This window comes from Epinephelus fuscoguttatus, linkage group LG12 (assembly GCF_011397635.1).
Source record: "Epinephelus fuscoguttatus linkage group LG12, E.fuscoguttatus.final_Chr_v1".
Taxonomy (NCBI): domain Eukaryota; kingdom Metazoa; phylum Chordata; class Actinopteri; order Perciformes; family Serranidae; genus Epinephelus; species Epinephelus fuscoguttatus.
Window position 1 is genome coordinate 28,742,154 of NC_064763.1, and position 26,877 is coordinate 28,769,030.

General features: G+C 41.9%; 1 protein-coding gene across 1 annotated transcript in view; it reads left to right on the forward strand.

Moving 5' to 3' along the window:
- Positions 1-18,742, forward strand: part of LOC125898217 (protocadherin-16-like) — a 94,351-nt gene extending 75,609 nt beyond the window's left edge. The window contains exons 12-29 of the mRNA XM_049591956.1: positions 2,304-2,744; positions 2,981-3,276; positions 3,429-3,544; positions 7,257-7,496; positions 9,059-9,184; positions 9,329-9,538; positions 10,112-10,368; positions 10,466-10,672; positions 10,813-11,209; positions 11,341-11,454; positions 11,592-11,803; positions 11,942-12,093; positions 12,422-12,552; positions 12,765-13,051; positions 13,635-13,776; positions 13,920-14,091; positions 14,178-14,587; positions 14,705-18,742. Of these exons, the coding sequence (XP_049447913.1) occupies positions 2,304-2,744; positions 2,981-3,276; positions 3,429-3,544; positions 7,257-7,496; positions 9,059-9,184; positions 9,329-9,538; positions 10,112-10,368; positions 10,466-10,672; positions 10,813-11,209; positions 11,341-11,454; positions 11,592-11,803; positions 11,942-12,093; positions 12,422-12,552; positions 12,765-13,051; positions 13,635-13,776; positions 13,920-14,091; positions 14,178-14,587; positions 14,705-16,752 (5,958 nt within the window). The 3' untranslated portion in view covers positions 16,753-18,742. The remainder of the gene's footprint in view (positions 1-2,303; positions 2,745-2,980; positions 3,277-3,428; positions 3,545-7,256; positions 7,497-9,058; positions 9,185-9,328; positions 9,539-10,111; positions 10,369-10,465; positions 10,673-10,812; positions 11,210-11,340; positions 11,455-11,591; positions 11,804-11,941; positions 12,094-12,421; positions 12,553-12,764; positions 13,052-13,634; positions 13,777-13,919; positions 14,092-14,177; positions 14,588-14,704) is intronic.
- The last annotated feature ends 8,135 nt before the right edge of the window (positions 18,743-26,877 follow it).

Consider the following 26,877-nt stretch of genomic DNA (forward strand, 5'->3'; position numbering starts at 1 on the left):
AAAGGATGCTAATTACAGTGGGAATGCTTGCCTTAGATTTCGCTTGCGCCCCGCTTGTGCGACACTGAGATTAGACAGAGGGGAAACAGGCACCTTGGAATCAAATGCTCCCATATGAGATTTGATGAGAGCCAGCTGCATCAAATCACACAGAGAGAAAGGGAATACACCACTGTACGGTAGCAGGCCGTGATACGTACACGCATGCAAGCACACTCCCTGTAAGGAGACATTCAAACACTCTCATGAGGTAACATTTCCAGATAATGATTTTGAGATAACATTTCACATAGCTGTGGGTAAAGTCAGATACAGGGATATTGTTGTACACCACAAGTACCACAGTACACACTGTAGGCCAACCAAGTAAGTAAGTACAAATAGTACAGCACAGTTGCTGGCACCGTGTGGCAAAGCATCACATTCAAGATAACTGAAACACTGGGATGTGCTTGCGCAAATGACTTGCAGCACTTGTAGTCCTACGTTTCAACACTCGTGGCCGAAAAACAGACCACAAATCCCAATTGAATGCACTGAATCGTTGCTAAATGCCACTTGGATTTTATAGTAAAATCACCACCCCACTTTGTGTCATGGTGATTGGCTTGCTGCATCACTGCAATGGAAAAAAAGAGGACAAAAATAGGACATGGTTCACTTTTTGGGGACTGCCCATTCTTCCCACGGCCCAAAATTCTGAAGCCTCGCCAGTCCAAAAATGTCCCATTAGACCGAAAGCCTATTTCTCCAACAGCCCGTTATCCCAAAAACAAAAGTTCATTTGTCCAAAGTCCCATTTCTCAGAAACGACACACTCTGCAATTACACAACCCAATTGCAAGAAAAAAAGGTTGCATTGTACGTTTCCGAAAACCACAGACACATTACATTTGTACATTATTTTGTCGCAGATATGTTGAAACTTTATGTTTCTCAACAACGCTGTGGGGAAATGTGGTTGGATTTTTTGTTGTGGTTAGGAAATGATCATGCTTTGGTTTAAAACACCCATGTTCGGTAGCACAAAAGCACTGGAAAACCTGGGATGGGTCGGTAAAAAACGCCTGGGTTCGGTGGCTCAAACGCAGCTTGGAAATGCCGAGACATGTTGGCAGAAACGAGGATTGGTGGCTTAAACGCTGTTGGGAAACTGAAACTAATTGGAGAGAACATGTATTTTTAGAGACATGGAACTTTGGAACAATGGACACTTGGTTTTGGGATAAGGGGCTGTCAGAGAAATGGGCTTTTGGTCCAGTGAGACATTTTTTGGGCTAATGAGGATTCAGTAGTTTGGGCTGTTGGAACAATGGCATGACATCCTGTTTTCTAGCTTTAAAAATTGGAGTCAGAAAAACGGACCCTTCCTATGACACATGTGGTTTGTAGTGCATTTTAGCTTCAGCAGCCAGTACACAAGGTTCAGTCTTTTAGGTAGCACGCGAGGCTGTATTATGCACATTATCCACATCTCTTCCCTCCTCCTGTAAGTTTATCCTTGCTGCTCACGTTCCATAAAGACACTCGAAAGATGCAATTCATTGCAACAGATCTTGGTAGTGAAAGGTATGCCGTGTGTATGGATTTTTCGATGATGAAACCAGAGCTTGTTAAAATCTGCTTATGCTTGCTGTCTTCAGAGCTCTTTGATGTGTCCCAGAACAATATCGAACCCTGAAGCTGTTGCTCAGAGTGGCGAAAGCCCCCTTGGCACGCTCTTGTTTCCCATCTGACCAGACTGCAGCATATTAAAGCTGCACTTAATGCTCCGCATTATTTGAACTGGAATATTTACAGTTTTCCCTCACATTACACCCTTCATTATTTTGTCACAGGTCGCACACTCTGACTCTCATCTTGAAGCCAGAAAGCCGCAGTGTCAAGATATTTACTGGAAGGATTGTGCATAATGTCTTCATGCACAATGAGAATGCCTGTGAGGGTTATTATAGTAATAGCAACAAAACAGAAACATATTACAGCCCAAGGCTATGTTTAGGGATGGGCTGGGGTGAGAGCCATATAGCTTCATTGTCTGCAGAATACCCACGGAAATCAGATCCAGTAACATACACAGCATTCACCTTGACACTTTCATCCTATACTTGGTTGAAACAATACTATATATTGAAATGTTTTCCCCATTTTTATTCCACTCTCTTTGGGGATAAGTAAGTAGATGATTAAAGAAAAGAATTTCAAAGTGATTACTTGCATGACATGATCTAAATCACCATGATTAGGTGCAGAAATCCTGAGATTTAAATAAGCCTGTTTGACCCTAGTTTCCTTTCTGTCAGGTTCTCAGCTCTTCCAGGTCCAACTCAAAGCCCAACATGCTCTCCATGACCCTGAACACAGTCGAAGGAGCGTCTCCGGGCTCCATCATCGGCTCCGTCCGCTCGCATGACCAGCATGAATCTAACATACTTGAAGGCCAGGTGACCTACCTGGTGGTGGGAGGGACAGACAGAGATGGGACTTTCATGGTGGACCGCTTAAAGGGCGACGTGTACCTGGTGCGTGAGCTGGATTATGAGAAGGGGTCGAGGTACATGCTGCACATCGAGGTGTCAGACTTCTCCCAGGCATTTCCCAGCAGCCACCTGGTGCAGCTTCACATCAATGTGCAGGATAGCAATGACCATGCTCCCCAGTTCACAGAAGACCCTGTTACCATTGTGGTCCCAGAGAACATAGAGCCGGGGGCCTCCATATATACCTTCCAGGCTCTGGATCAGGTGGGAAACTGAAATCATTCTCTGCTTAACAAAAGTTAATCAATGATGGTTACCTGTGATATAGTTGTAACCAAACACTATAAATTAAACTAAAAATTGGTTATTTTCATTATTAATTAATCTGTTAATTATTTTTCAGATAAATCAATTAATTATTTACTCAAAAAAATGTCAGAAAACAGAGAAAGAAGTCAAAGTGACGTCTTCACACAATGTCTCTTATTCCTGTTTCATAGGATGGCAGTGGACCCAACAGTGAGCTGCGTTACTCCATCGAGCACTACTGGCCCGACACGCCTGATCTCCTGATCCTCGACCCCTCCAGCGGAGTCCTCACACTGGGGCAGAAGTTAGACCGTGAATCAACACCATCCCTCTACCTTGTGGTGCGGGCCACGGACCAGGCAGTGGATCATTCTCAGAGGCGCTGGGGTTCAGTCACTGCTCGGGTGTTTGTGACAGACGAAAATGACAACGCTCCGGTCTTCAGCTCTCCGTCTGCGGTCAGCGTCATGGAGGATCAGCCTGTAGGGTGAGCAGCCTTTGATGGCTTTCATTTATCAGGCTACAAATCAAGAACATCAAAGAAGCCTGTAAAAAAATAATCAAGTGCATTTACTTTTATGGCTCCAAGTTTGTCATGTTTGTTCTAATTTGACATCTTATTTGTAACTTTATTGACAGGTTTGTGATTTTGTACGTGATGGCTCGGGATGAAGATGAAGGAGAAAATGGCCGGGTGTCGTACAGGATCCAGGCAGGCAACAGCGCCGGCCGCTTCAGTCTGAACCCCAACACTGGTAAGAGTATTTATAGGGTTAGACACAACATCTAAAAATATCGTAACGTTCCAATAATATTATAGGGTCTGTGGAGACTGGGGATTTCCCATAAATACCCAATTTACACTCAATCAAAAGAAGATTGGGGTAAAATTCACCACATCGTTTCATGCATTTACAGTCTGGATTTGAATGATTTAACACAGCGGGAGTAGTGCTGTATGTAGCCTTTTCTGGGAGGGTTTTTATGATTGATAGATAATCAGCATCCCACCCATAGAAGCCCCCTAGATGAACAAAACTTTCCACAAAATCGTAATTACCCACTGAAGTGCTGCGTCTACGGGGACTCAACTGCTAAAACACTCATAACCCTCATAACCCTCTTTACTAGATGGCCTTTCAGTGCCTTTGAGCAATATTTCACTTGAATAATGCCTCAGTGTTCTTTTCTTGATGGATTTCTTCATGGGAACCGAGCTTAATTTGGGCTAGGGATGAGGACGCCCTTTGATATCTTATATATGTGTATGTGTAATCTCTTCATCACCGGAGCTGGTTGGTGTGGGCGTGCTCAGCTCTGGCTGAGTTGGGATTAAGAACCGTAAAACAGACACTTAATGCAGCTTCCAGATGGAAGAAAGTCTTTACTTCATTACTGTCAAGTGTCTGGTGCATTAGCACGGCTTGATTTCACTTCTGGTTTGTTTCTCAGACTGTGTGGTGTTAAGCTTATGGTTAATAATAGCTGTAATAGCAGATTAGGATTGTTTTACAAAGACATTTACCAAACTACCAGCCTGATGTGAGGGTATAATTTGCTTGATTATTGCTTATAAATTACATGCCTGCTCTGCCAGTATGGACTTTCTGTTATTTCCCATTACAGCTGCTTTACTGGTTGTTTTATTAACCGCTAATGTCTTTTATATGTCCGTTCATTTTTTCACAAGTAGCTTCAAAATTAGATCAAGGATTTTATTCATGCTGTTTGATAACATAGATATTAGGGCTGGGCAATATTATCTGTATCATGATATGAGACCAGATATTGTCTTCGATTTTGGATATAATAATATCCTAAGTGTGGTTTTTTCCTGATTTTGAGGGCTGCATTACAGTGAAGTGATATATTTTGTGAACTTACCAGACTGTTCTAGCTGTTCTAATATTTACTATACCCATTAAGACACATTACTGGTAATTATTAATCAAAAACTGTGTAATAGTCAACAGTAGTCAATCTTATGATATTGTCGCAATATCAGTATTGACATATTTGGACAAAAATGTGATATTTAATTTTATTACCAAACCTACAGAATATATATTTTCTTTTTCTGTCACTGAAGCTGTGACAGACTTACAGTAAAGAAGTAAAACATCAAGTCAGACACCATTTTAATGAAGGCAGCATCACATTAAGTCAGGGATCGTCAGCGTTTTTCAGGCAACGGACCCCTCAGCACAAAGAGAGATGAAGCAGGGACCCCCAACTACAGATATTGTATAAAAATGAGTTGCGCTTGAAATATTCTCTGAAAATTTTTGGGTCTTCTCTTCTCTGTGCTCACCTGTTTGTTTGTTTATTAAAATCCCCATTAGCTTTGCATTGCAGCAGCTGTTCTTCCTGGGGTCTACACCATTACATAGTGACAATACAAAACATACATTCACACCTGACAATAACCAGCCTGTAGCTGCTGAGTCAACAGCAGTTGTAGCATGGCTAGGTTCATTAGCCTCAACCTCTGGACTTTCGCCAGTGGCTTTTGAGGTGTACAGTATTTCAAAGTCTCTTGCTTGAAAAGAAAAAATGATCCATTGTGGCTCACAAGAATGTCAGTACAAATTACTGGTAGAAATACTACAGGTAATTGATTAAGATGTTTCAATAGTAACTGGCTCAGCCATAGAGATAGGGTAAGGAGCTCAGACATCCGGAGGGAGCTCGGAGAAGAGCCGCTGCTCCTTTGTGTCGAAAGGGGTCAGTTGAGGTGGTTTGGGCATCTTATCATGATGCCTCCCGTTAGAGGTGTATCAGGCACGTCCCACTGGTAGGAGGCCCTGGGGCAGACCCACAACACACTGGAGGGACTACGTATCTCATCTGGCCTGGGAACACTTTGGAGTCACCCAGGAGGAGCTGGAAAGTGTTGCTGGGGAGAGGGATGTCTGTGGTGCTTTGCTTGGCCTGCTGCCCCTGCGACTCAGCCCTGAAAAAGTGGATGTAAATGGATGGATGGATGTAATGTAAATGTTAGCTAACTAGTTCTTCGCCATTATGATTCAGTGACACGCAATGATCTTGCGTAAGCTTGTTAACGGATTGCACAAGGATTCATGGGTAACTGTACGCCTATCATTAATGATGTGTACTGTAATTTATGTTTTGTTTTTATGAATAGGCCGATTTGTCTTTGCATGTAATGTGTTGATTCATGTTATTACGTATTGTCAGACATTTACATTTGTTGGGGGAAAAAACACATTAAAAATTGAATGAAATCATCAGATAATAATTTGGCAGCGCCCCTGCAGTAACTCTGAGGGGGTCCCCTGAGGGTTCGCTCGCCTTCTGTTGAAGACTCCAGCATTAAATGAAAAAAAAAAGAAAAATCTGTCATTCCCTGAAACTCAGTAGGACATATTTTGTATCACTGAAAAACCTTGAGATCTTCTGTAGAACTGAAATAAGGTTTCATGTGAGTTTGAACAAAGCTAACCCAGACAGGCTAAGAACACCTTTATAACGGTTGTTGCTGTGTCAGTAACATTAAATTAGCTACAGAAAAGAATGAAGCCGTAAATGTTTTGCATCTGTTTGGCTGCAACATGGGAGCCAACAAAACCCCACAGGAACATCAGAGCCTCAGCTTCACAGGGCAGTCAACACACGGTGTATGTGTTTGGCATGCTGTTGCATTTATAAATTACACACGTCTCTCAGGCACCGCATGCCAGCTTAACTTGTACACCGCTTTGAACAGTACACACACACACTTCATATTTCCTCTCACTTTGACTGACCCTCCTTGTAGTCGGGGTGATGACAGGGGTGTGGGGTGTAGACATAAAAGGTAGAAGAGTTACTGAAGCCAGAGTCTGACAAGTGGTGGTCTTATTCACAGACTCTATGTGAACTAACTTGATTTATATAAAACACACACATATATACACACACACACACACACACACACACACACACACATATGTACACTAACTAATGCCTTACAGATTTAAAAGCTAACAGATACTGTAATGTTTCACAGACAAAAAAATCCAATAACCTAATTTTAGGGGAGGTCATAGGTTGATTTGAGTTGGCAGCTGTGTAGTTCCAGGTTGTAGTCTGGGCCCTGCGTGTGTTTGCCTGCATGCCTGCACAAATATAATCATACATATTCACTAATAAAGTGCTGATTCACATTTGAATGCACGTTCAAAGTGCCAGACTTTAACAACTTGGCTGTGGCCTCTCTCTTCGTGTGGAAACTCTCATAAAGCAAAGCTGTAAAGGTTTTGTTTTTATTGGTCCTTCTAGGCATACAAACACTGCCTCTCTCAGGTACACAAAATTACATGTTCACTAAAATAATCCAAACACACACCCAGACACAAACACACCAACACACACAAGTCAAAACCAAAGGAATCCAAGTAAGAATATACATTTTATGCGAAGAAACCCACAAAAGTTTAGTTTTACCGTTTCCTCTTTTTCTTGTAGGCTCCCTCTCCATCCTTAAAGCACTGGACCGGGAAGAGCAGGAAGTGTTCAACCTGACCATCGTAGCAGAGGATCACGGGATACCTCAGCTTTCCACTTCTCAGGTGCTGTGTGTGCAGGTGATCGATGTGAACGATGAAGCTCCGCTGTTCCAGCGAGCAGAGTTTGAAGCCCAGGTGATGGAAAATCAAGGACCAGGAACAACTGTATTGAGGGTTACTGCCACAGACCGGGACCAAGGTTGGTTTAAATGTGTTATTTCAATACTGTGTAGTGTGGAAGCTGAGAAATGGGGACACACAGTGCTATAGGTACCAAAAGGGTAACACTTAGCTTGAAGGTATCTACATAAGGGTGACATGACTCTGTCACAACTATGACATGACACTGTCATGAACTTGTCATAAACATTATGTACGTGTCATAAACGTTTATGACTGCTGTCATTAAGTGTCATTTGGTTTTTGTAATGACAAGTTGACATTGTTTGGGTTGTCTTGATTATGACAACTTGACATTAATCAAAGTGACATTACCAGAAAATGTCTTTGTCATGACAAGTTGACATTAAATTTGTTTGGGATGTCCTTATAATGACAACTTGACATTAACAAGAAATGCACCTCTTTTTATGTTTATGACAAGTTGTCATAATGATTGATAGAAAGACATCTTCTCGTAATGTCATCCTGGTTAATGTCAAGTTGTTATAATGACATCCCAAACAAATTTAATGTCATCTTGTCATGACAAAGACAACTTTTGGTAATGTCACTTTAATTAATGTCAAGTTGTCATAATCAAGACAACCCAAACAATGTCAACTTGCCATTACAAAAACTGAATGACACTTAATGACAGCAGTCATAAAGGTTTATGACATGTACATAATGTTCATGACAGGTTCATGGCCGTGTCATGTCATAGTTATGACAGTGTCATGTCACCCTTATGTAGATACCTTCAAGTAAAGTGTTACCACAAAAAGACCCAAACTAAATTTTAAACTTTAAAAATTTTTAAAAATTACTTTTTATGCTACCAGATAGGGGTCTAATAGTTCGAGAAAATTAAGTTTTACACATATTTTTTGTCCCCAAAAAGATTAAAATATCTGTTGATTCCTCATGAGGAACACATTTGTGTCTTTTGGTCAGTTAGAATGAGGGAAGAAGTCAAGGTAGGATGAATTTAGGACAAAGTCAAGATTATAGAGCATCAAAAGAAAGGAAGCTTCCAACATTCACTATAGGAAGAATGACTAAAAAGGCACAGCTAATAAATAGTACAAATGCAGCCATCATTTGGCACGTGCAATATTCATCTCATGTCAATCTACTGACATCAATGCACTTCTGTTGTACTACACCTTTACTGGACTTTGCTACTGCTGATGATGATGATGTTTGCACACTTGTTAGTTGTAGTGCTTTATATTTCGTTATGCATAATATTGCTATACTCATATTGGTTAGTATTATTATTAATAAAGTTTTTGAATGCCTACAGTAGGAATGCCAGAGAATGAAACAACAGAGACACATAAATGGTTTTGAGAAACCAAGTCACTTGAACAAAAATAAACCACAAGCTCATGCTAATGAAAATGAGCGGTTACAGCCATCGTCCAGAGCCTCATTTTTCTGGAGCTGTTATTTGGGCTTGCTCTATGTGAATTGGATTCATTAATATCACTGCCTTATTACGCTAATTGTAGCCTATTTGCTTTATTGCCAGTTTTGCAGTTTGCCCAGACTTTTATTTTATTTTATTTTTTTATTTGTACTTGTGTTTCACTGCAGGCTCAAATGGCCAAGTGACGTATGGAGGTGTGACAGAGGAAGGCTTCATCATCAACCCGGTGACAGGAGTCATCACCACCACAAGGGAGCTGGATGCAGAGCTACAGGATCACTACACACTCACTGGTACTACTATATTCATTGTCTCACACGACTCTATTTGACCTGTTCAAGCTCACTTATTCCCACAGAACACTTCAAGTACATTAGTTAAAACTTTTGTATGGGCTCCAACATCCCATCAGTTTAACAATCTCCATCTCTTATAAGTGTACGCCAGGGATGGAGGGCTGCCTCCTAACTTTGCCAAGGCTGTAGTCCGTGTGGAGGTGCAGGATGTGAACGACAACGCTCCGGTCTTTGCAAAGCTATGGTACGGACTGGAGGTGCCGGAGAACCAGGCCCCTGTCGAGCTTTGCTTCCTCAAGGCCACAGACCCTGACTCGGGTCCTGGTGGAGAGCTGGAGTACAGGATCACTGGTGAGAAACAGCGTTGTGTGTCTAACCCAAGTATTTTATTAGAATGGATTTAAAGAGCAATTTAGTTCACCACAATTGCTGTAATTGCCGTTGGAGGGTGTGTCGAATGTGGAAATAACAATATCCAGAGAGAGGCAGTGAATTTTGTCATTTTTGGTGTTTTTTGGGCTTAAAATGGTCAAGTTTAGATTTATAGGTTGTTGACAGATTATCACAATTTACACTCAGTGTGTGTGTGTGTGTGTGTGTGTGCATGCCTGTATGTGATGCATCAGGATTGCTTTTTGGTGATATCCGATGTTGTAATGACAGTGTTCATAAAACATTTTGGTCAGTGTATTGCTTTAGACAGTGCCCTATCACTTACATATGGAAAATGAGATCTACATATAGCTAACAGGCTCACTCCTGGTACTCTTCTGTCTTATTTCAAAAGTAGTCCATTCCATTTTGCTGTCTGGAGCACATTCAAACTTTAACTTAAGTGCAGAGTTGGCACAACTACTTTTAACACCCAGTCTGCATAAAATTCTTGGATTTTTAAAGATTTTTCTTCGTTAATTCTCCTTCCAGCTGGGGACTCTGATGGAGATTTCCACCTCGACGCCAGCACAGGAGCCCTGTCCACATCACGCAGCCTAGACAGGGAGGCGAGGCCTGAATACACTCTGGAGGTGGTGGCCACAGACCAAGGCAGCCCTGCTCTCAGCAGTACTGTCACAGTGGAAGTGAAAGTACTGGATGTCAATGACAACAGCCCTGTCTTCAGCAGAAGTAGCTACTCTGTGGAAGTGTCAGAGGATGCTGCAGAGGGGTCCAAAGTTCTGGAGGTAAGTAGATAAAGTTATGAAGTAGATTTTATAACAAAAGACCTCATTATGTCAGAGGTACTCATTTAATGCTAAAAATGTATTTAACTATTTCCAGGTGTCAGCCACAGACGCCGATGATGACATGAATGGGAAGGTTCTCTACTTCCTTAGCCGAGAAGCACACGGGGCGTTCAGTGTGGATGAGAGCACTGGTGTTATTACCACATCAGCACCTCTGGACCGTGAAAAGCGAGCGTCATACAGCTTCCAGGTGTTTGCTGTTGACCTTTCACCTGCTGAACCCAGGAACACCTCTGCTCAGGTACATGAAGGGTTAAATGTTGAAGTTGTTGAGGTAACTCATTGAAAAACAATATTATAATTCACGTTTTTTTTTTTTTTATGGACAGTACATTAGCAATGATTTTTGCACTCAACCCAGATATTACCTTTTCCTTCTAGGTGACAGTCACCATCCTAGATGTCAACGACAACACTCCCTTCTTCATCCAGGATCCGCTGGTCATCGAAGTGTCCAGCAGGCGTTCCCAGCGGGTTCTAGCCACCATGAAGGCCGAGGATAAAGACTTTGGAGCCAACGGTTCTGTCTTTTACCGTTTTGCCATGCCAGTCAAGGGCTTCAGCATCAACTCCCTGACTGGGGAGATCCAGGCCACTGAGCCTCTGGGGAGTCTGACCCAGGCTCAGAGGACCCTGATAGTGGAGGCCATGGACCAGGGCAGCCCAGCTCAGTCTGCACAGGGAGTGGTGGTGATTTACGTGAAGGAGGTGGAGTACAGCGGCATTCGCTTCTCCAGGAATGCCAGAGACGTGAGCCTACAGGAGAACGCTGTAAAAGGTCTGACATTAATATAGTATTATTAGGGATTAGAATAATCAACTCTGTTAATTTGTCCTGCTTCGCACTTTGAAGATCTCTTTGCTGTCACAGTTATGGAATATTTTCTCTGCTTTACTTGAAAAATGTAGGCACAGCTGTGGCTCAGGCTCAGGCTCAACACCCAGATGGCACACGTAGGGGTATCAGCTACAGCCTCTTCAGTGGGAACAGAAAGCAGGCATTCAGCATCAGCTCCTCAACAGGTGAAATACAATAAAACTCAATTATTGTTTTTTGTATTATGTCCTATAGATGTTAATGAGATGTGTATCGAAAAAAAATCTAAACCCATCAGTTTAATCTGCCTTTTGATGACCTGATTTTTCACTTAAATCTTCAGGTGAAATCATGGTGCAGAGCTCTAATGGACTGGACTTTGAAGACACCCCCAGACTCCGTCTAGTTGTGAAGGCTGAAACGGTGTCCTCCACATCTTTCATGGCTATCAACCTGATCCTGCAGGATGTCAATGACAACCTCCCTCGCTTTCAGCTGCAGAATTATGTGGCTTACATGAGAGAAGCACAGGGATATGAGATGCCAATCATACAGGTACTTTCCAGATATAGAAACTGCACAATAAATAATGCATAGTCAGTCTACTGGTTTGGTTTACTGGAGTTTTCCCTAGGGGCAAAATCAATTTTCACCATCATCCCTTTTTCTTTCCTCTCCTCCACCTTCTCCCAGGTGATGGCTGAGGATGTGGATCAGGGCCAAAACGGTCAAGTGACTTACTCCATCCAGTCGTCAGGCATGAGCGGCCTGTTCAAGATCGACCCGATGACAGGAAGCATCACTACTGCGGCCATCATGGACCGTGAGATCTTTACACAGACCAAGTAAGAGCAATAAACGTCATCAAAGAACCATTTTATGTGCACATTTTGAGGCTGGATATCTATTTTACCTGTAAAAAATAAGTCTAAGCTTCTACAAGTCCATTCTGTATTCACACAGGCTAAAATATATAGAAGAAAATAATTGGATATAGCACATCATGAGTCACGTTGTAACATTTTACTGTAACATTTTGATTTTTTAAACTTTTATAACTACCTATACTTTTAGTCTATTATCTTCAACATTATGATTAAGGTTTTAGAACTGCACATGTAATAAGACACAGGATGACTTTTGGACAATCTCTGTTTTTTTGCCCACCCACAGGCTAGTGGTAACAGCAACTGATAGAGGAAGTCCACGACTGGCTGGTTCAGCAACATTAACTGTGATAATTGTTGACCAAAATGACAACAGTCCCACTATTCCCTTACCCAAGGAAGTCCGTATTCCAGAGAGTAAGTGCTCTAATTTGCAGGACTTTTTCCTTTTGGTTTACTTTTTGGACAGTTTACAGCAAATGCATTACATTTAAAAAATATATTAGTCATTAGTCAAACCCCGCACAGGTCTAAGGATGTGTAGTTGAGCGTCTTGGTTGTGCAACAATTTAAAAACTAGAAAAAGCAAAAGCCACATAAAGCTAATCGTTTTTCTTTCTCTCTACCAGATATGTTGATTGGCACCGAGATCACTCTTGTGACAGGTAACGACGTCGACTCCAGTCCTGCCCTCTCCTACTCCTTGCAGCTGGACCCAACAGCCTCAGGCAAGTTTGGGATCCACCGCTACAGTGGAGGTGTGTCACTCACCGCCCCTCTGGACTTTGAGGAGAAGACGTGGTACACCCTGACTGTCAGAGCCACAGACAGCCAGCACCAAACTGAGGCTAACATTACAATACTGGTGGAGGATATTAATGACAATGCACCTGCGTTCACCCATGATCTCTATCAGGTAGGATGGCTCATAAATCAAGCTGATGTTCATTTTATTTTTGGCGCCAGTATATTGACTACATTCATGGTAATTAAATGTGCGTTGTACGGAAGCTGATGTACCCATTGCATGCTATTTCCTACCTAAGGAAATCACAGAATAACTGTGTATACATTTCTGATTTCCTCACACGTTATCGTATAAAGTTTGACAGGAAATTAAACTTCAGAAACTCTCCAGCAGACCACTAGATCGTGAAAGAGAAAACTGCACTTGTAGACAGGCACGCATATTTTTTGAAAAACACATATATACAATCCCCAGGTGCACAAAGTCAGGTGATAAAAGTTAACTGCCTATTATTACCCTGGGAAAAGGTTGCAGAGATCAGCCTGTATTTACGTCGTTGTCTCAGGAAATGACCTCAACGTTAGCACAAACTTCAGGAAAACAGGATATAAAATGCAGTTTTCCCCTCTGTGAGTTTAGTGCCTGTTGACCTTTGGGAATTTTATTACAGTATTTAAGCGATTCATTGTTGGATTATTTGTTTCTTTTACCCTGATGCTCATATGTTGTTATTAATATCTTTGCGCTGCAGGTAACTCTGCCTGAGCACACACCGCCAGGAAGTGTAGTAGTCACAGTAACAGCAACTGACAGGGACTCAGGAGAGAACGGAAAGATCACCTACAGAGTGACGTCATCAACCCAGGAGGGTTTCTACATTGACCCCAACAATGGTACACAACCTTGGTTCCATCCCTGATATAGTTTCACTCCATAAATAAGTTTCTAGTTTCAAGAGTAATATGTCATGCATTACATTTTAACAGTAACTTTCCCAGCACAATGGTTGACTCTCTCTTATGTCCTCTGTATTCAGGAACCCTGTTCATCAATCACAGGGCGGAGTTTGACCCTGAACGTCCATCAGTCAGTATTGTTATTGAAGCTCGTGATGGAGGTTCGCCTTCACTCTCCTCACTCACCACTGTCCAGGTCCAAATCTCTGACGTCAATGACAACGCTCCTGTGTTTCATCAGTCAGAGTACAGGTCAGTCTACATTCATTAGATTCTGAATGTGTTATGGTGTAACCTCAACAGCTGTCCTTACATACGTAATGTTCTTCTGTCTGCAGGGCTACTGTTTCTGAGGACACCATCCCCGGGTCAACAGTTCTGACTTTTGAGGCTTTTGACAGTGACCTCTCTAGAGAAAACTGCGGCTTTGACTTCGCTATTGCCAATGGGAATGAAGGAAATGCATTCCAGATTGAAAGCAGCGTGCGGTTCCTGGAGGGGCGGGGCTTTCAGACAGTTGGGACTCTGCTGTTGGCCGAGGGGCTCGACTTTGAAACCAAGCCACTTTACAACCTCACTGTGGTGGTGTCAGACCGTGGTGTGCCCCAGAGGAGCTCTAATGTTGCTGCGGTGATAACCATTGGTGATGTGAATGATAACCCTCCCGTGTTCAGCAGAGCAGAATATACTGTGTCACTGAGCGAGGGAGCTGCTGCCGGGACTGAGATCATCCGACTGACTGCTACAGGTGAGCAAAAGTCTTTTGTTTTTGTCCAGTTTTCTCTACTCTTCTCACCAGTTTTCACAGTTTCTCTTTTACTTTGTCCCCCAGTTTATTCATTGTACTCTGTTGTCTTTTTTCCAGACCCAGACTCAACTCCCAATGCTGAGGTCCAGTACACTATCAGCTCTGGTGATGAGGTGAACTTGTTTACCATGGACCAGTGGACTGGAGCCTTGCGGCTTCAGCGAGCACTTGACCGTGAGCACCAGTCCACACATATTGTCATCATCCAGGCCACAGATGGACAGGGCCACTTCGCGCTTGCTCCAGTCATTGTTGAAGTCAAAGATGTAAATGACAATCATCCATTCTTCCCTGTGGAAGTCCTGACAGCCAGTATCAGAGAAAACCAACCAGCAAACTCAGCTGTGACTGTTCTACATGCTATAGACCATGACACAGGGGTTTTTGGCCAACTGAAGTACTACATTGTGGAGCGGTCTGTGGCCGGAAAAGACAGCTTCACCGTGGACCAGAGCTCTGGAGAAATTAAAAGCAAAGTTCCCTTTGACTTTGAGAAGGTCAACTCCTTTAACTTCGTAGCAGTGGCAATAGATTCAGGCAACCACTCAGCCACCGTAACTGTGCAGGTGTTTGTCACAGGTGAGGATGAGTACGACCCACTCTTCACATCCTCTGATTTCTCTTTTGAAGTCCCAGAGGGAGCCAAGAAAGGCCAAAGCATAGGCCAGGTCCAGGCAAATGATGAGGATGGAGGGGTGGATGGTATTGTTCTCTATTCTCTTCCCACCAGCTCCCAGTACTTTGATGTAAACAAAACCACTGGAGTCATTTTCCTTAAAGTGGACAGTTCAGGCAGCAGTAGTAGCAGTGGCTCTGGCCGGTCCAAACGGGAAACCAGACTGATGACCCTGGATGTTAAAGCTCACAGTCCTCTAGAGGCATCTCGCACTTCGACAGCCCAGGTTTCCATTGATGTCACAAACACCAACTTTGGCCTGGCTGCTGATGTCAACATCCTCCTGATTAGCATCATTGCTGTGTCTCTTGGTTTTATCATATTGCTTGTGGTCATGGCTGTGGTGGTGTTCCTCGTCAAGTCACGCAGGAGGAAGAAAGCCCAGGATGCAGGAAATAGAACTGTTGCGTCAGGAACTGCTCTACAGAAATTAGATGACTGCAACACAGGACCAGGAGGGGAGAGGATTTACCACCAGGCCCTGCCAGGCTATGCTGGAGATCAGGGTGGGGCCGGTGGTGGCCCCTACACTAGAGGGGGTTCTCTGGATCCTTCTCACTCCAGTGGAAGAGGGTCAGCTGAGGCAGCGGAGGATGATGAGATCAGAATGATAAATGAGTACCCCCGCGTCGCATCGATTACCTCATCTATGCAGGAGCACATCTCTGCCAGAGGACCAGACTCTGGGATTCAGCAGGACGCTGACCAGCTCTCTGATATTTCCTGTGAGCCTGCAGCTTTAGAGGGCAGCAGCTGGTTCAAAGGAAAGAAACTGGGAGGCAGTCTCAGTGGGACCTTGCTCTCTGGCCAGCTCCCAGTCTATAGGGACGAGGGAGGTGGGTACCTAGGAGTAGGCCGTGGCCTTAACATATCCCTCCCTAAGGATTACGCCTTCCCTGAGGACGGTAAACCTTCAGTGGATGGTTCCCTCACAGCAATCGTTGCCAGTGATGAAGAGCTCCGCGGAAGCTATAACTGGGATTACCTGCTCAACTGGTGCCCTCAGTTCCAGCCTCTGGCTAATGTCTTCACAGAGATCGCTAGGCTGAAAGATGAAACTGCCCAGCAGAGCCAGAACCCTCGCCAACCCTTCCAGCCCAAGCACAAAATGGATCCCAAGCCTAGAATTGACCCTCCACCACTCATCACATCAGTAGCCCATCCAGGAGCCATGTCAGTTCCCCCCAAGGTCCCTGTGATTGGACGGACATTCCCCCACTTGGCCTCACTTCGCAGGTCCCCGATCAGTCACGAGGGATCCATTTCATCTGCAGCGATGTCTCCAAGCTTCTCCCCTTCGCTGTCCCCTCTGGCAGCTCGATCTCCAGCTGTTTCTCCCTTTGGAGTCAACCAAGGGCCCTCAGCGTCTATGATCAGCACCAGGGAACCCTCACTGGACCAGAGTCCTGATCACGAGATGAGAATATGAAGGAAAAATTAGAAAACTATCTAAGGAAGAACTGTAAGACAGACAACCTGAACAAAGCATGATGGAGCAGCCTTTTGGCTGTTCTTTTCGTGGAACAAAAGAAGTGGAGGTGTCAGTCACACTGTCATTCTCGAAACCATTGTTTTCATCGTGAGAATGAAGGTGTCACAAATGTCCGACTTGTGACGTTTGTATCAAGTGTCTGACTGTATGATTTTTTGACATTAAAGACACACCCATAACCTACTCCTGGTAAAATATTTGCATTCTTTGAAGTATTTCTATTGATCAACAGTGTTACAGGAATACACAAAGTGGAACATGTGCCTGGGTTGACACGACCAGCCCACCTTTTCATGTCAACAGTGACGCAGGTCTCCATGAACTGATCGGGGTTAAGAGGTAAACTGGCCTCTTCATGGGAATGTGCACTTACCATGCCCTGCAGTCAGAGATCCCTTAGTGTGTAGATAGATATAGATGTGTAGTTTTCATGTTACCTCGCTGGCTGGCCAGAGAGCTAAGGACCTTGTTCCTCTCTTTGTGTCTGTGGACATCTTTACACTCCAGTATTAAACGCATCAAGTGGCTGCTTTTAAAATGGCCTCTGGACATGTGTGTGAATCCCATGGACAGACAAACAATGTGTGTTGACAAAGACTGATTCATTGAACTGGCAATGCATCACACGGTGGAACAGCAATGGAGATTATTGTTTTTTTTCTCATTAGTTGAGATGACACTTTTTTTAATTTTTACTTTTATTTTTATATATTTTTATATGAAATTATGATTTCAGATCCAGAAATGCCATTATTCCACATGGAGGGGTTATTGTTTTTATGTATTTGCATATATGTATATTTGTATGTATGCAAGCTATGTACTGTATGTGTCTCCTAGGTTTTTAGAGACTCTTGTGACAGTTCTGATGTGAGCGAGAAGGAGACGTTTGTGTTTTTAGCATTATTTATATGAAAAGAGGACTTGCTGCCACATTTCGACAGTAGGAAACCAAGCACAGCTCACACTATGCTGTGTTGTTACCTTAAGATTTTTTTTTTGTCAAATTGTAGATCATCCTAAATCTAAAACAGCAACTGGATGAAAACCTGTGATCATTCTAAATGTCTGCTGCTCCAGCAGTTTAGCACTCCCTCTGTTATTCAGGGACAACTCGATTTGCTGATCACCTCTGTGTCTTTGAAAGAAAGTGCTTCCTAAAGTCAGTCACATCAGTCATTAACTCAAATGCATTTTTACTGTGAAGTTGTTCATCTCAGCACAACAGAAATAACATGCAATGTACAGGCTGGGATTCTCATAGGAAAGTGGCATAACTTGGAAATGTAGCACTTGAGCCAGACTAGTGGGAAGCAAACGCCTGAATGCATGAGCGCTGATGAATGTACAAGGATTTAGCAATCGGTGCAGTATTTATTTTCCGTGTTAAGTCTCTGTTCTGTGCATTTTATTGCTATGATTCACTCATCTAGGTTGTCACCAGCATGATGAGGTGTTTTCTATTTCCATGTGTTTAACTCATCATCTGCACCTTCTTTCTTTTCTCCCATTGTTCAGATCCAATTTAGTGATCTGCTAGCATAGCAAGAGGCAAAATGCTTTAACAGTGTCTTTGTCATTCTTTCATGTATTTATCCTTCAAGCCTGCTTTTAATCTTTTGGGGTAATTGCAGCAATTGGATGTCCATTTGTTCTCAAGAGATGGCTTCTACCTCTGTCCTTTGTTCAACATAACCCTACAGATCGCCTCATGCAAAGCTGGCGCCGCTTCAGCTAAAAGCTACACATGCCACGAACCCAACTCCAGCACAACATGTTCTCGACTCATAATCATGCTGTCTCAGAAACATTTCTGCATTGGAGGACCTCCATTTGGAGCTCAGTTTGAGATGACTGCCAGAGGGTGATCATTGGATCAATGGCAGATAAAAAAAAAAGAGCTGTACATGTATTTGAAGCAAATAAATTCCTACTGATCTCTTTTGACAAACTGGTGTCAGACTTCATCTTTTTCAGATTGCAAACCAAGGCTTTGAGGGAAGAACTGAGAAGTAATTAAACTTTAACAGTGTTCCAGTTATCTTAGATGTGAGTTATAGCTTTGAAGAGCTGGAGTTAACATTAGTCTTTAGAGAGGGATATTACTAAAGGGAGGGGAAGACTTGGCTTTGGGTGGAATCACAGCAGACCATATGAGAGCAGTGAGCCAGGAGACAGAGACCTACATTCAGTATGGTCACCATCTGGCCTTCAAGAGAAGCAAATATTAACCCGAAGGTAAAACTGAACAGTAGCCCTATATGCTGTTCAGGCTAATACAGTATACAGTATAAGCATCATGATAGCCAATTTGGCTGTTATCAGGCCATTAAATGGCCATTATCTGCATTAATAAGTGTCATAGATGTCAGTTAGTAGGGGCCTGCCACACCTACTGTTAGGTTGAGAACGCCATTATCCGGCCAAATGAAACTCAGGTCCCATGTGAATTCAATATTTATGTCCAACCATGATATTTTCCAAAACCTAACCACGTTGTTTTGACACCTAAACCAAAGGAAAGTGGAAGTGAGACCTAACAAACTGGTAGTCGCCATTGAATTAGCTGATAACAGCATTGTAAACTGACCAGTAGGTGTAGCAAGCCCCTACTGACCCATATCTACATGTACAAGACTTGTAGCTTATTAGATATTTGAAACCATGACTGATAAAAATACAACATAAAATCAAAAAGAGAAAAAGAAGACCCAAAAAAATGACATATTTGCAAATAGGCTATGGGAATAGAGTATATAAATATGACAGTATAATACAAGAATGACAAAAATCTTTGAATGACTTAGGGTGCACATTACAGAATGACGTACTTATAGACTCAGGTAATCTGTACATTGAACCCCTGACTTGACTAAATATGTATAGCTTGGTATCACAGACATACCAGTAAACCAACATGCAAAATATTTTATATTTTACTTTTATATTTCATAAATTCTTACACTGCATTTGGATTTCCTATCCAAATGATGCACACCGCCAGTACTGTCCTATATATTCCTATTTCCTTACTAACAAGAGTCTTGAGTAAAGCTGTGGGAAAATGTATTTTTCTATAACAAGATACATGTAAGCTGTATCAGAGAAACCTGAGAACCAGCCAAGTTCCAGCCAACAGTGGATTCAGTTCTTCCAGCTCATATAAAGGCATATGATGTTGATGTAGCTGAATAATTGCAAAATGTTTATTTCATATGGAGCACAGACATGTTTGCATAGCTGCTGGGGATTTCTGCCTCATTTGGTCATCACACACAGCCGTGCAGTGTTTCTGTGTTATTGTTATGTACAGAAGGAGCTAGACATGGGTTTTGACAAGGTGCAAGAGAAACAGCCAGAGACAGAAGCTCCTGCGGTACCAGTGAGACAGTCACAAGACGTCATGTGAAATGAGAGGTGATGACAAATTGCACATCTGAAACAAAAACTTTATTTGAATGTTGATTGTGTAATTTATATAGTGAATAATCCGGCATGTGCAGTCAGCTGAGGATCAGTTGTCCAACTCACAGGATGAAGAACAAATTAACTGAACTGCAGTCTTGCCTGGGAAACTAAAAACAAAAGCTCTCTACCCTCACTTACGCGCTCACCTCAACACACAGCTGTGTTTACAGCCTGCTGTCCCAAGACTGCTTTTGCAGCCTACTCCCTCACTAACCCCACACAACTCCAAATAATCACAAGCACACACATGCACACGGTTAGAGGCTACTACACAGTGACACACACATGGCCCACAACAATCTCCCCAGCTGATATTGGCCCAGATCCAGCTCCTACAGGCACATACTTGGCAGGTTATTTAGTAAAATCTGGGGGAAATCTGTCTGGAGCAGGAGTCTATCCCCTGGAGAAGTTGTAAGCCGAATATAAAATAGTTGGTACACTAAAATATTTGTGTGTATCTGTGTGTGTGTATGTGAGTGTGTTATTATGAAGTATTGTATATTAATCTGTAAGACAGTGGTGATCAACCAGAAACACAATACAGTGCCTTACATCCTATTCATCAGGTGTTAAAATAATAATCATAATACTATATGTAATGTGTGACGGCCACAGGGCTTGGTCAGTTTGTTTTCTTGTGTTCCTGCCTCTGTGTTCCTCTTCCAGAGTCTCCTTGATTGCCTGCCCCTCCCACCTCGTTTAAGGATTGGCTTCACCTGCTTGGGGCTTTTAAAAGCTGGGTGAATCCAAGATGGCTCTCTCTCTCCCTCACACCCTCCTTGGTTTGCTTGGTTTGGGCTGATTATGTTGAAATCAGCCTTAGTTTCCTTTTACACATAGCTTGTGTTAGCACCCACATACTCATAGCACCCGACACCCTCACCACACTACTGATTGCTGACTTAACCATTAGTTTTCCTTTGAGTATTACAACAAATTATTTATTTAAAAGCTGTTCCTGTGTCGACCTCCCTTCTTTGTTATGCTCTCCAACAAGCTGGGCATAAGAAATGTTAAAGATGAATACTTCGCATTTAAAAACAAGTTTGGAGGGGCTTTAATATGCTCAACTTCTGAGTCAGCTAAGGCCTCGGAGATATCGATATAAAAAGTCAGTTTAAAGTAAATTAAGACAAATTCACCTGATTTAAGGGGGACCTAAAATGTTTTTTCATTATGGTCTGTCATATAATGTCAGATGTGCATATTAAACAAGGCTTAAGTTCCAAGTAATGAGGTAAACACAGACTACATAAAAGCAATCCCTGTGAGCAAAAGCCTCAGGTTTCAGAGTCATCTGAATATTCTGTTTCCAACATTATTTTCTACTTATTATATTTATTAATCCCAAAAAGACAAGCAGACTTCTTAGCTCGTGACACATTTAGGGTGCATTTCGGATCGCATACTTTTTCTTTTTACTTTTAGTGGGTACTGCAGCTGCCCTTAAAAAGTACATATTGTTGCATGCAGTATGCACACATCGGGACATACTACTTTCTCATAACATGACGTCCTGGACTTTGACCCTCTTGCTTTTATGTGCGTTACCTTGGAGATAAAACAAACGCCACTTACCAAGTTTGCCATGTATGTTAACTTTGCAATGTATGGTTTAACTTTAAAGTTATATCTGTACAGATTGTAGATTCTAACATTATATTTGCAACAGCGAAATCGTATCTACATTGTTTTTATAGTGAGGTCCTGTTGTTTGTAATTATGATTATTTTAGTCAGTTAAACAATCAATATTCCTGTTATTACTATCTGACTGTCCATCCGTCGTTGCAACTTCTGACAATTGTCAATCAGCTGTCAAGCCGTCATCTGTTTGTGGCTCAGTTGACGTGTATCATCCGTTGTGGGTCAGAATGGCCAGTAAAGCGTAATGGCTTGCATACTGCAAAATTGGACGCAGTAAAACATCCTGGTATTTTGGCATACTGCATTCCGCATACTATGTATTAGGACATACTAAATCTTTTTCTGGCATATAAGTGTGGTAGTATGAGTATTGGAATGCACAGTTTTTTATATGGTCATCAGCTTATGCACGCTAATGCATGTTTAGATTATATAGCCTACATTGCTACATGTAGCTACATGCTAACATCAGGGAAACACATCATCTTGGTTACTGATATTGTTAATTTTAATTTTTGTTAAATTTTAGATCATATTCCTGCTGAAACATGTCCGGTTGGGAAGATTTTTGGTTTAGAAGCTTTCACTGATGATTTTTCATGGAAAAAAGGGTCACTATGTTACGGTCATTTCCAGGTGCAGAGACACTGAGATACAGAAACGCTGACCAATCAGAGCAAACTGGGCTTTTTGGCTTAAAGAGCCAGGCACTAAAACGGAGTGTGTCAGACAGAGGGTGAAAACGGATGCTCCTGCACAGACAGTACAAGAAAACAGTGTTTTTTAAACATTATAACATGTAAGCATGTTCTAGCAGAAACCTCAAATACAAATATGAACCCGAAAATGAGCACAACTGGTCCCCTTTAATTTCCAAGAAGATAATTTGATTTAATTTATCACTGTTTGCTCTTTTACCATAGAGCACAAATACAGCATTTCAGTGTAACCTCCAGTTGGTAAGAAAGCATCACGTTCACTGACAGCTTCTGGAATGTGTTTAATTGTAGAAAAGTTGCCAGAAAAGTCATTACAAGCATTTGGAGCAGAAGTGTAAGCTTTGGAGAAACACAATTATGTACTTTGATAAACTTATTCTCCACAAATGTCCCTCCTGGAAAAACATTCCAAGAACGCACACTCAGTTAAAGACCGTGTTTTCTTTCCAGTGGGTCTGGATAATCTGCAGCTGCACTCTCTGGGAATCAAGCCTGTAAACATCATATTAGACTTGGCCCGGGCTGTAGTTAGCATCCAGGTGCTCTTTTATTCTGACTTCGATCAGTTCAACTTCATTAAACGATGAATCAGTACATGCCCATTAATATACATCCAGTAAAACACAAAATATGCATGCGGCTGTTAAGAATGAAGTATCATGCAGGGTATATTAGAGACAAATATTGATGTACCACAGCAGTTGATACAGTATTCATGAATGTAGGTCAGTGCATAGAGGGGAGGAGAGGGGGACAAAAACAGAACAGAGAGAGGAACAGCTCTGAAAGTAAAACTCTTAATTGTAACTTAACTGAGCTTGAGGTCCTGCGGGGGTTTTTTGAACTGCTATCTGTCAGAGAAAGTTTTCATTAAGACATATTAATGAAAAGCCGCTGTTAAAGTAAGTGCCAAATGCAGTATCTGTTGTGAAAGTGCAGCAATATTGTGCGTGTTTGATGTTATTATGAAAAAGACTGAAAGCATCTGAAAGATATTACGAATTTTGCTCGGAGGATTCCCTTCTTAACACTAACATTTAATTCATTTTAATGAAATACTGATGAATAAAGTAATCTCTGGCAGCTGGTTTTAGAACTAAAGTCTGGTTTTGAGGTACTAGAACTTAAAGGGGCTGAATACAGAGAGTCTGAGCTGGGATTGCCTAGACAAAACATGGAGGTGGCTGAGCCGGTCACTAGCAGTTAATGGTGACGACAGCATGAACAGTGCTTAAAACGACTACAGTGCTGACAGCTAACAGTGTTACCGTACGGGGGAACAAAGGGTGGGTGTTACACTTTCAGCTGTCAATGTCTGAGCAGTAACCACCTTATAAGCGCAGTGCAAAGTGGCAGCGATTAGCTAGACAGTGGGATACACACACGTGCACTAAAGTGCATGCATGGCTGGACTGTCTACTGCTACAACAAACAACAAGGCTCAGATTACAACACACACAGAGGGTGTGTGGCTTTAGTCACTGCTCAGGATGCTATTACAGAGCAAATAGTGGTTTGCTGCTATATTAATGTTCTGATATTAATATATCTGATATTATTTGCTTAAATCACTGAACTTAATAGGCTTATATTTGGGACAGGCATCTATATGGACAGGCCTTCAATTCCTTTCACACACAGCTGTTGCTCAGCAAAGATGCGCAACGTGATGGAATTGTTTATTTAAACCAGTATCAATATTACTTGCATAAAAAATTAGGCTTTGAATGACATATCAAATACAGAGGAAGGAAGGAAGTAGGAAGGTTTAACTCTGTACCTGAGGAAAGGAGACTCTGTACCGTGTGTAATTTAAATGTAATTGAGGATGAACTTCATTTTCTGTTTCATTGTCCACTATATGATGAAGCCAGGCAGCTTTTATTTCAGAAAATGCAGAATGTGAAGCCTGAGTTGTTTTGGACTGAGGATGAGGTTAAGTTGGAATGGTTTTTCAGAGAAGAGGTTTTTACTATAGCTACCTTCATAAAAAGTGCCTGGAAATTAAGAAAGAATGAATTATTTGTGTGAATTCTATTTGAAATGTATAATCTGTGTTGTTTGTTTTGTTTGTACTCTGCTGATTATGTTTGCTGGCTTTGATTATGAAATTTGTGTCTTGTAAGCCCTTATAGGCTGAGCACCTTCACTGGTGTATGACACATAAATAAATAAATAATAAATAATAAATAAAAAAATAAATAAAATATATACAGATCATTCATTTATTCTAGCTCCGACAGACAACGCATCAGAGACAGAGCATCGTGACATGACACGATATGATATGAGCAAAGAAGATATGATATTAATTATTTTGCTTTGCATCCTTTTACTGTGCAGAAATACTTTCTTTGGACATAGCCTATTTTCAGACATTTTTCAGCTTTAATGCCCAGTTAAAAACATTTCTTAGAGAAGTCATCAAAAAGTAATCAAATGCAAAAAGTTACATTATTCATTAAGCCTGCATTTTCAACAGGTTAACTCTGTAACCTCTTACATTTCAAAAGTAACCTTCCCAACATTGCTCACAAGTGCATATATAGTGAACATATTCACTGCTCAAAAAAATTAAGGGAACACTTCAATCTCATATTAGATCTTCATGAACAAATTACTCAAGTTGAGAATCTTCATTGTATGTATGAGAACAAAATGACATAACAACGCTCAATGGAAACCAAAATCATCAACCTACTGAGGGCTGGATTCAAAATCACACCGAAAATCAAAGTAAAAAATTTAAATCACAGGCTGATTCAACTTGTGTGAATTTTATCATGGCAACTCATTATTTGACTCAGTAGTGTGTATGACCCCTGCGAGATTCCCAAAGTTTAAAAAAAAATAACCTGGATGATGTCATCAGTGCTATCTCAGTTTGGGCGTGAGACCTCAAATTTTAAGCAGAAAACCCTCATTAAAAAACTGGAGGTGTAGGAATTGAAAGAAGTGGATACTTAAGAGGCATGGAGGGTTTAATTGTGTTATCAGAGGGGTCAGCGTTATTGCTGTTCGACCCATAATGGGACTAAAAGTCTGGATATCTCCAACTTTGACAAATAGATTGGACCGTTTCTTTCTTGTGAGTCCATCAACTTTTATTGGAACACAATATTAAATCGCCAGAGTATAACTTTAAACGTCTTTCCCACAAGGACGGTTTCAAAACTTGTCCATCATTTTGCATTTCATTTTATTTGAGTCAACAATGTTAAATTTCCATGTAAGGTCAGATAAGAGTATCTCAGTTCAGTAATCCATTCACTGTGTCCTCTTCACCCAAAAATCCCTTTGAACGGATTCCCAGAACTACAAACAGGACCTGTGGAAGTTGGCTAAGGCAACGTCTGCTCCAAGGTCAGCTGGGGCCCAGGGAATCTGTTCCCCCTTTCTGGTATCCCCCACCTCAGGAAATTACCATGAACACATACATCCCTACACACTGACATTCAAAGGCTCTCAGCGGTACCTCTGGTGCCAAGATCCAGTTTCATGCTGTTTGTCTGTTGTTATCTCTGCTGGCAAAGGAAAAGCTTCTCACTGTTTTCCTATGTTGTTAGGGAGATATGTGTCCAGTTCGCATGTGTGTGTGTGTTGAGAAGGTGTGATGGTTGTGTACAAGTTCTATGCCTTTTTGTCTGTGGCCTGTTTGGACATTGATATGTGGTAATTGTGAGAAACAGCCTTGACTTACAACTGATCACTTGATCCAATTGGTTTTCAAAGGATTTTGTTGACCTAAGAGTTGCAGAAATCTCCCAATCCACAGTACAAAGGTAAACTGTAAATTTACAAAAACTTAAGCCAATCTCTGCATCCCTTTTGCACTCCTCCACTTGCGTGACCAACAGGATTAATGGAGGAAAAACAGTTGCAGAGGCTCTTTGGCTCATGGCCTCTGATTTGCTATTTTTAGTGAGCTTTCGCGTCTTTTTTCTGTGGCGTCAAGCTTAGAAAAAGTGACAGGAGAAAGAAGCCAGCTGAGTCAGTGTGAGCCTGGTTCTCATTTGTGCTGACCTTGCTTTACGGGACTCCCTCACTAGTGTCACTCACACTTCACACTGCAGGAGGGAGCACAGTGAGATGGAGGGGAGAAAGGTAGTGATGGGAAAAGGAAAAACAGCCTCTAGTTTACCACAGTGCTCGCTGGGATTTAGAGATGCAATCAGATTCCGCGTTATCGAGCCAAAATAACAGACCAGTGTTTGAACTCTGCTACA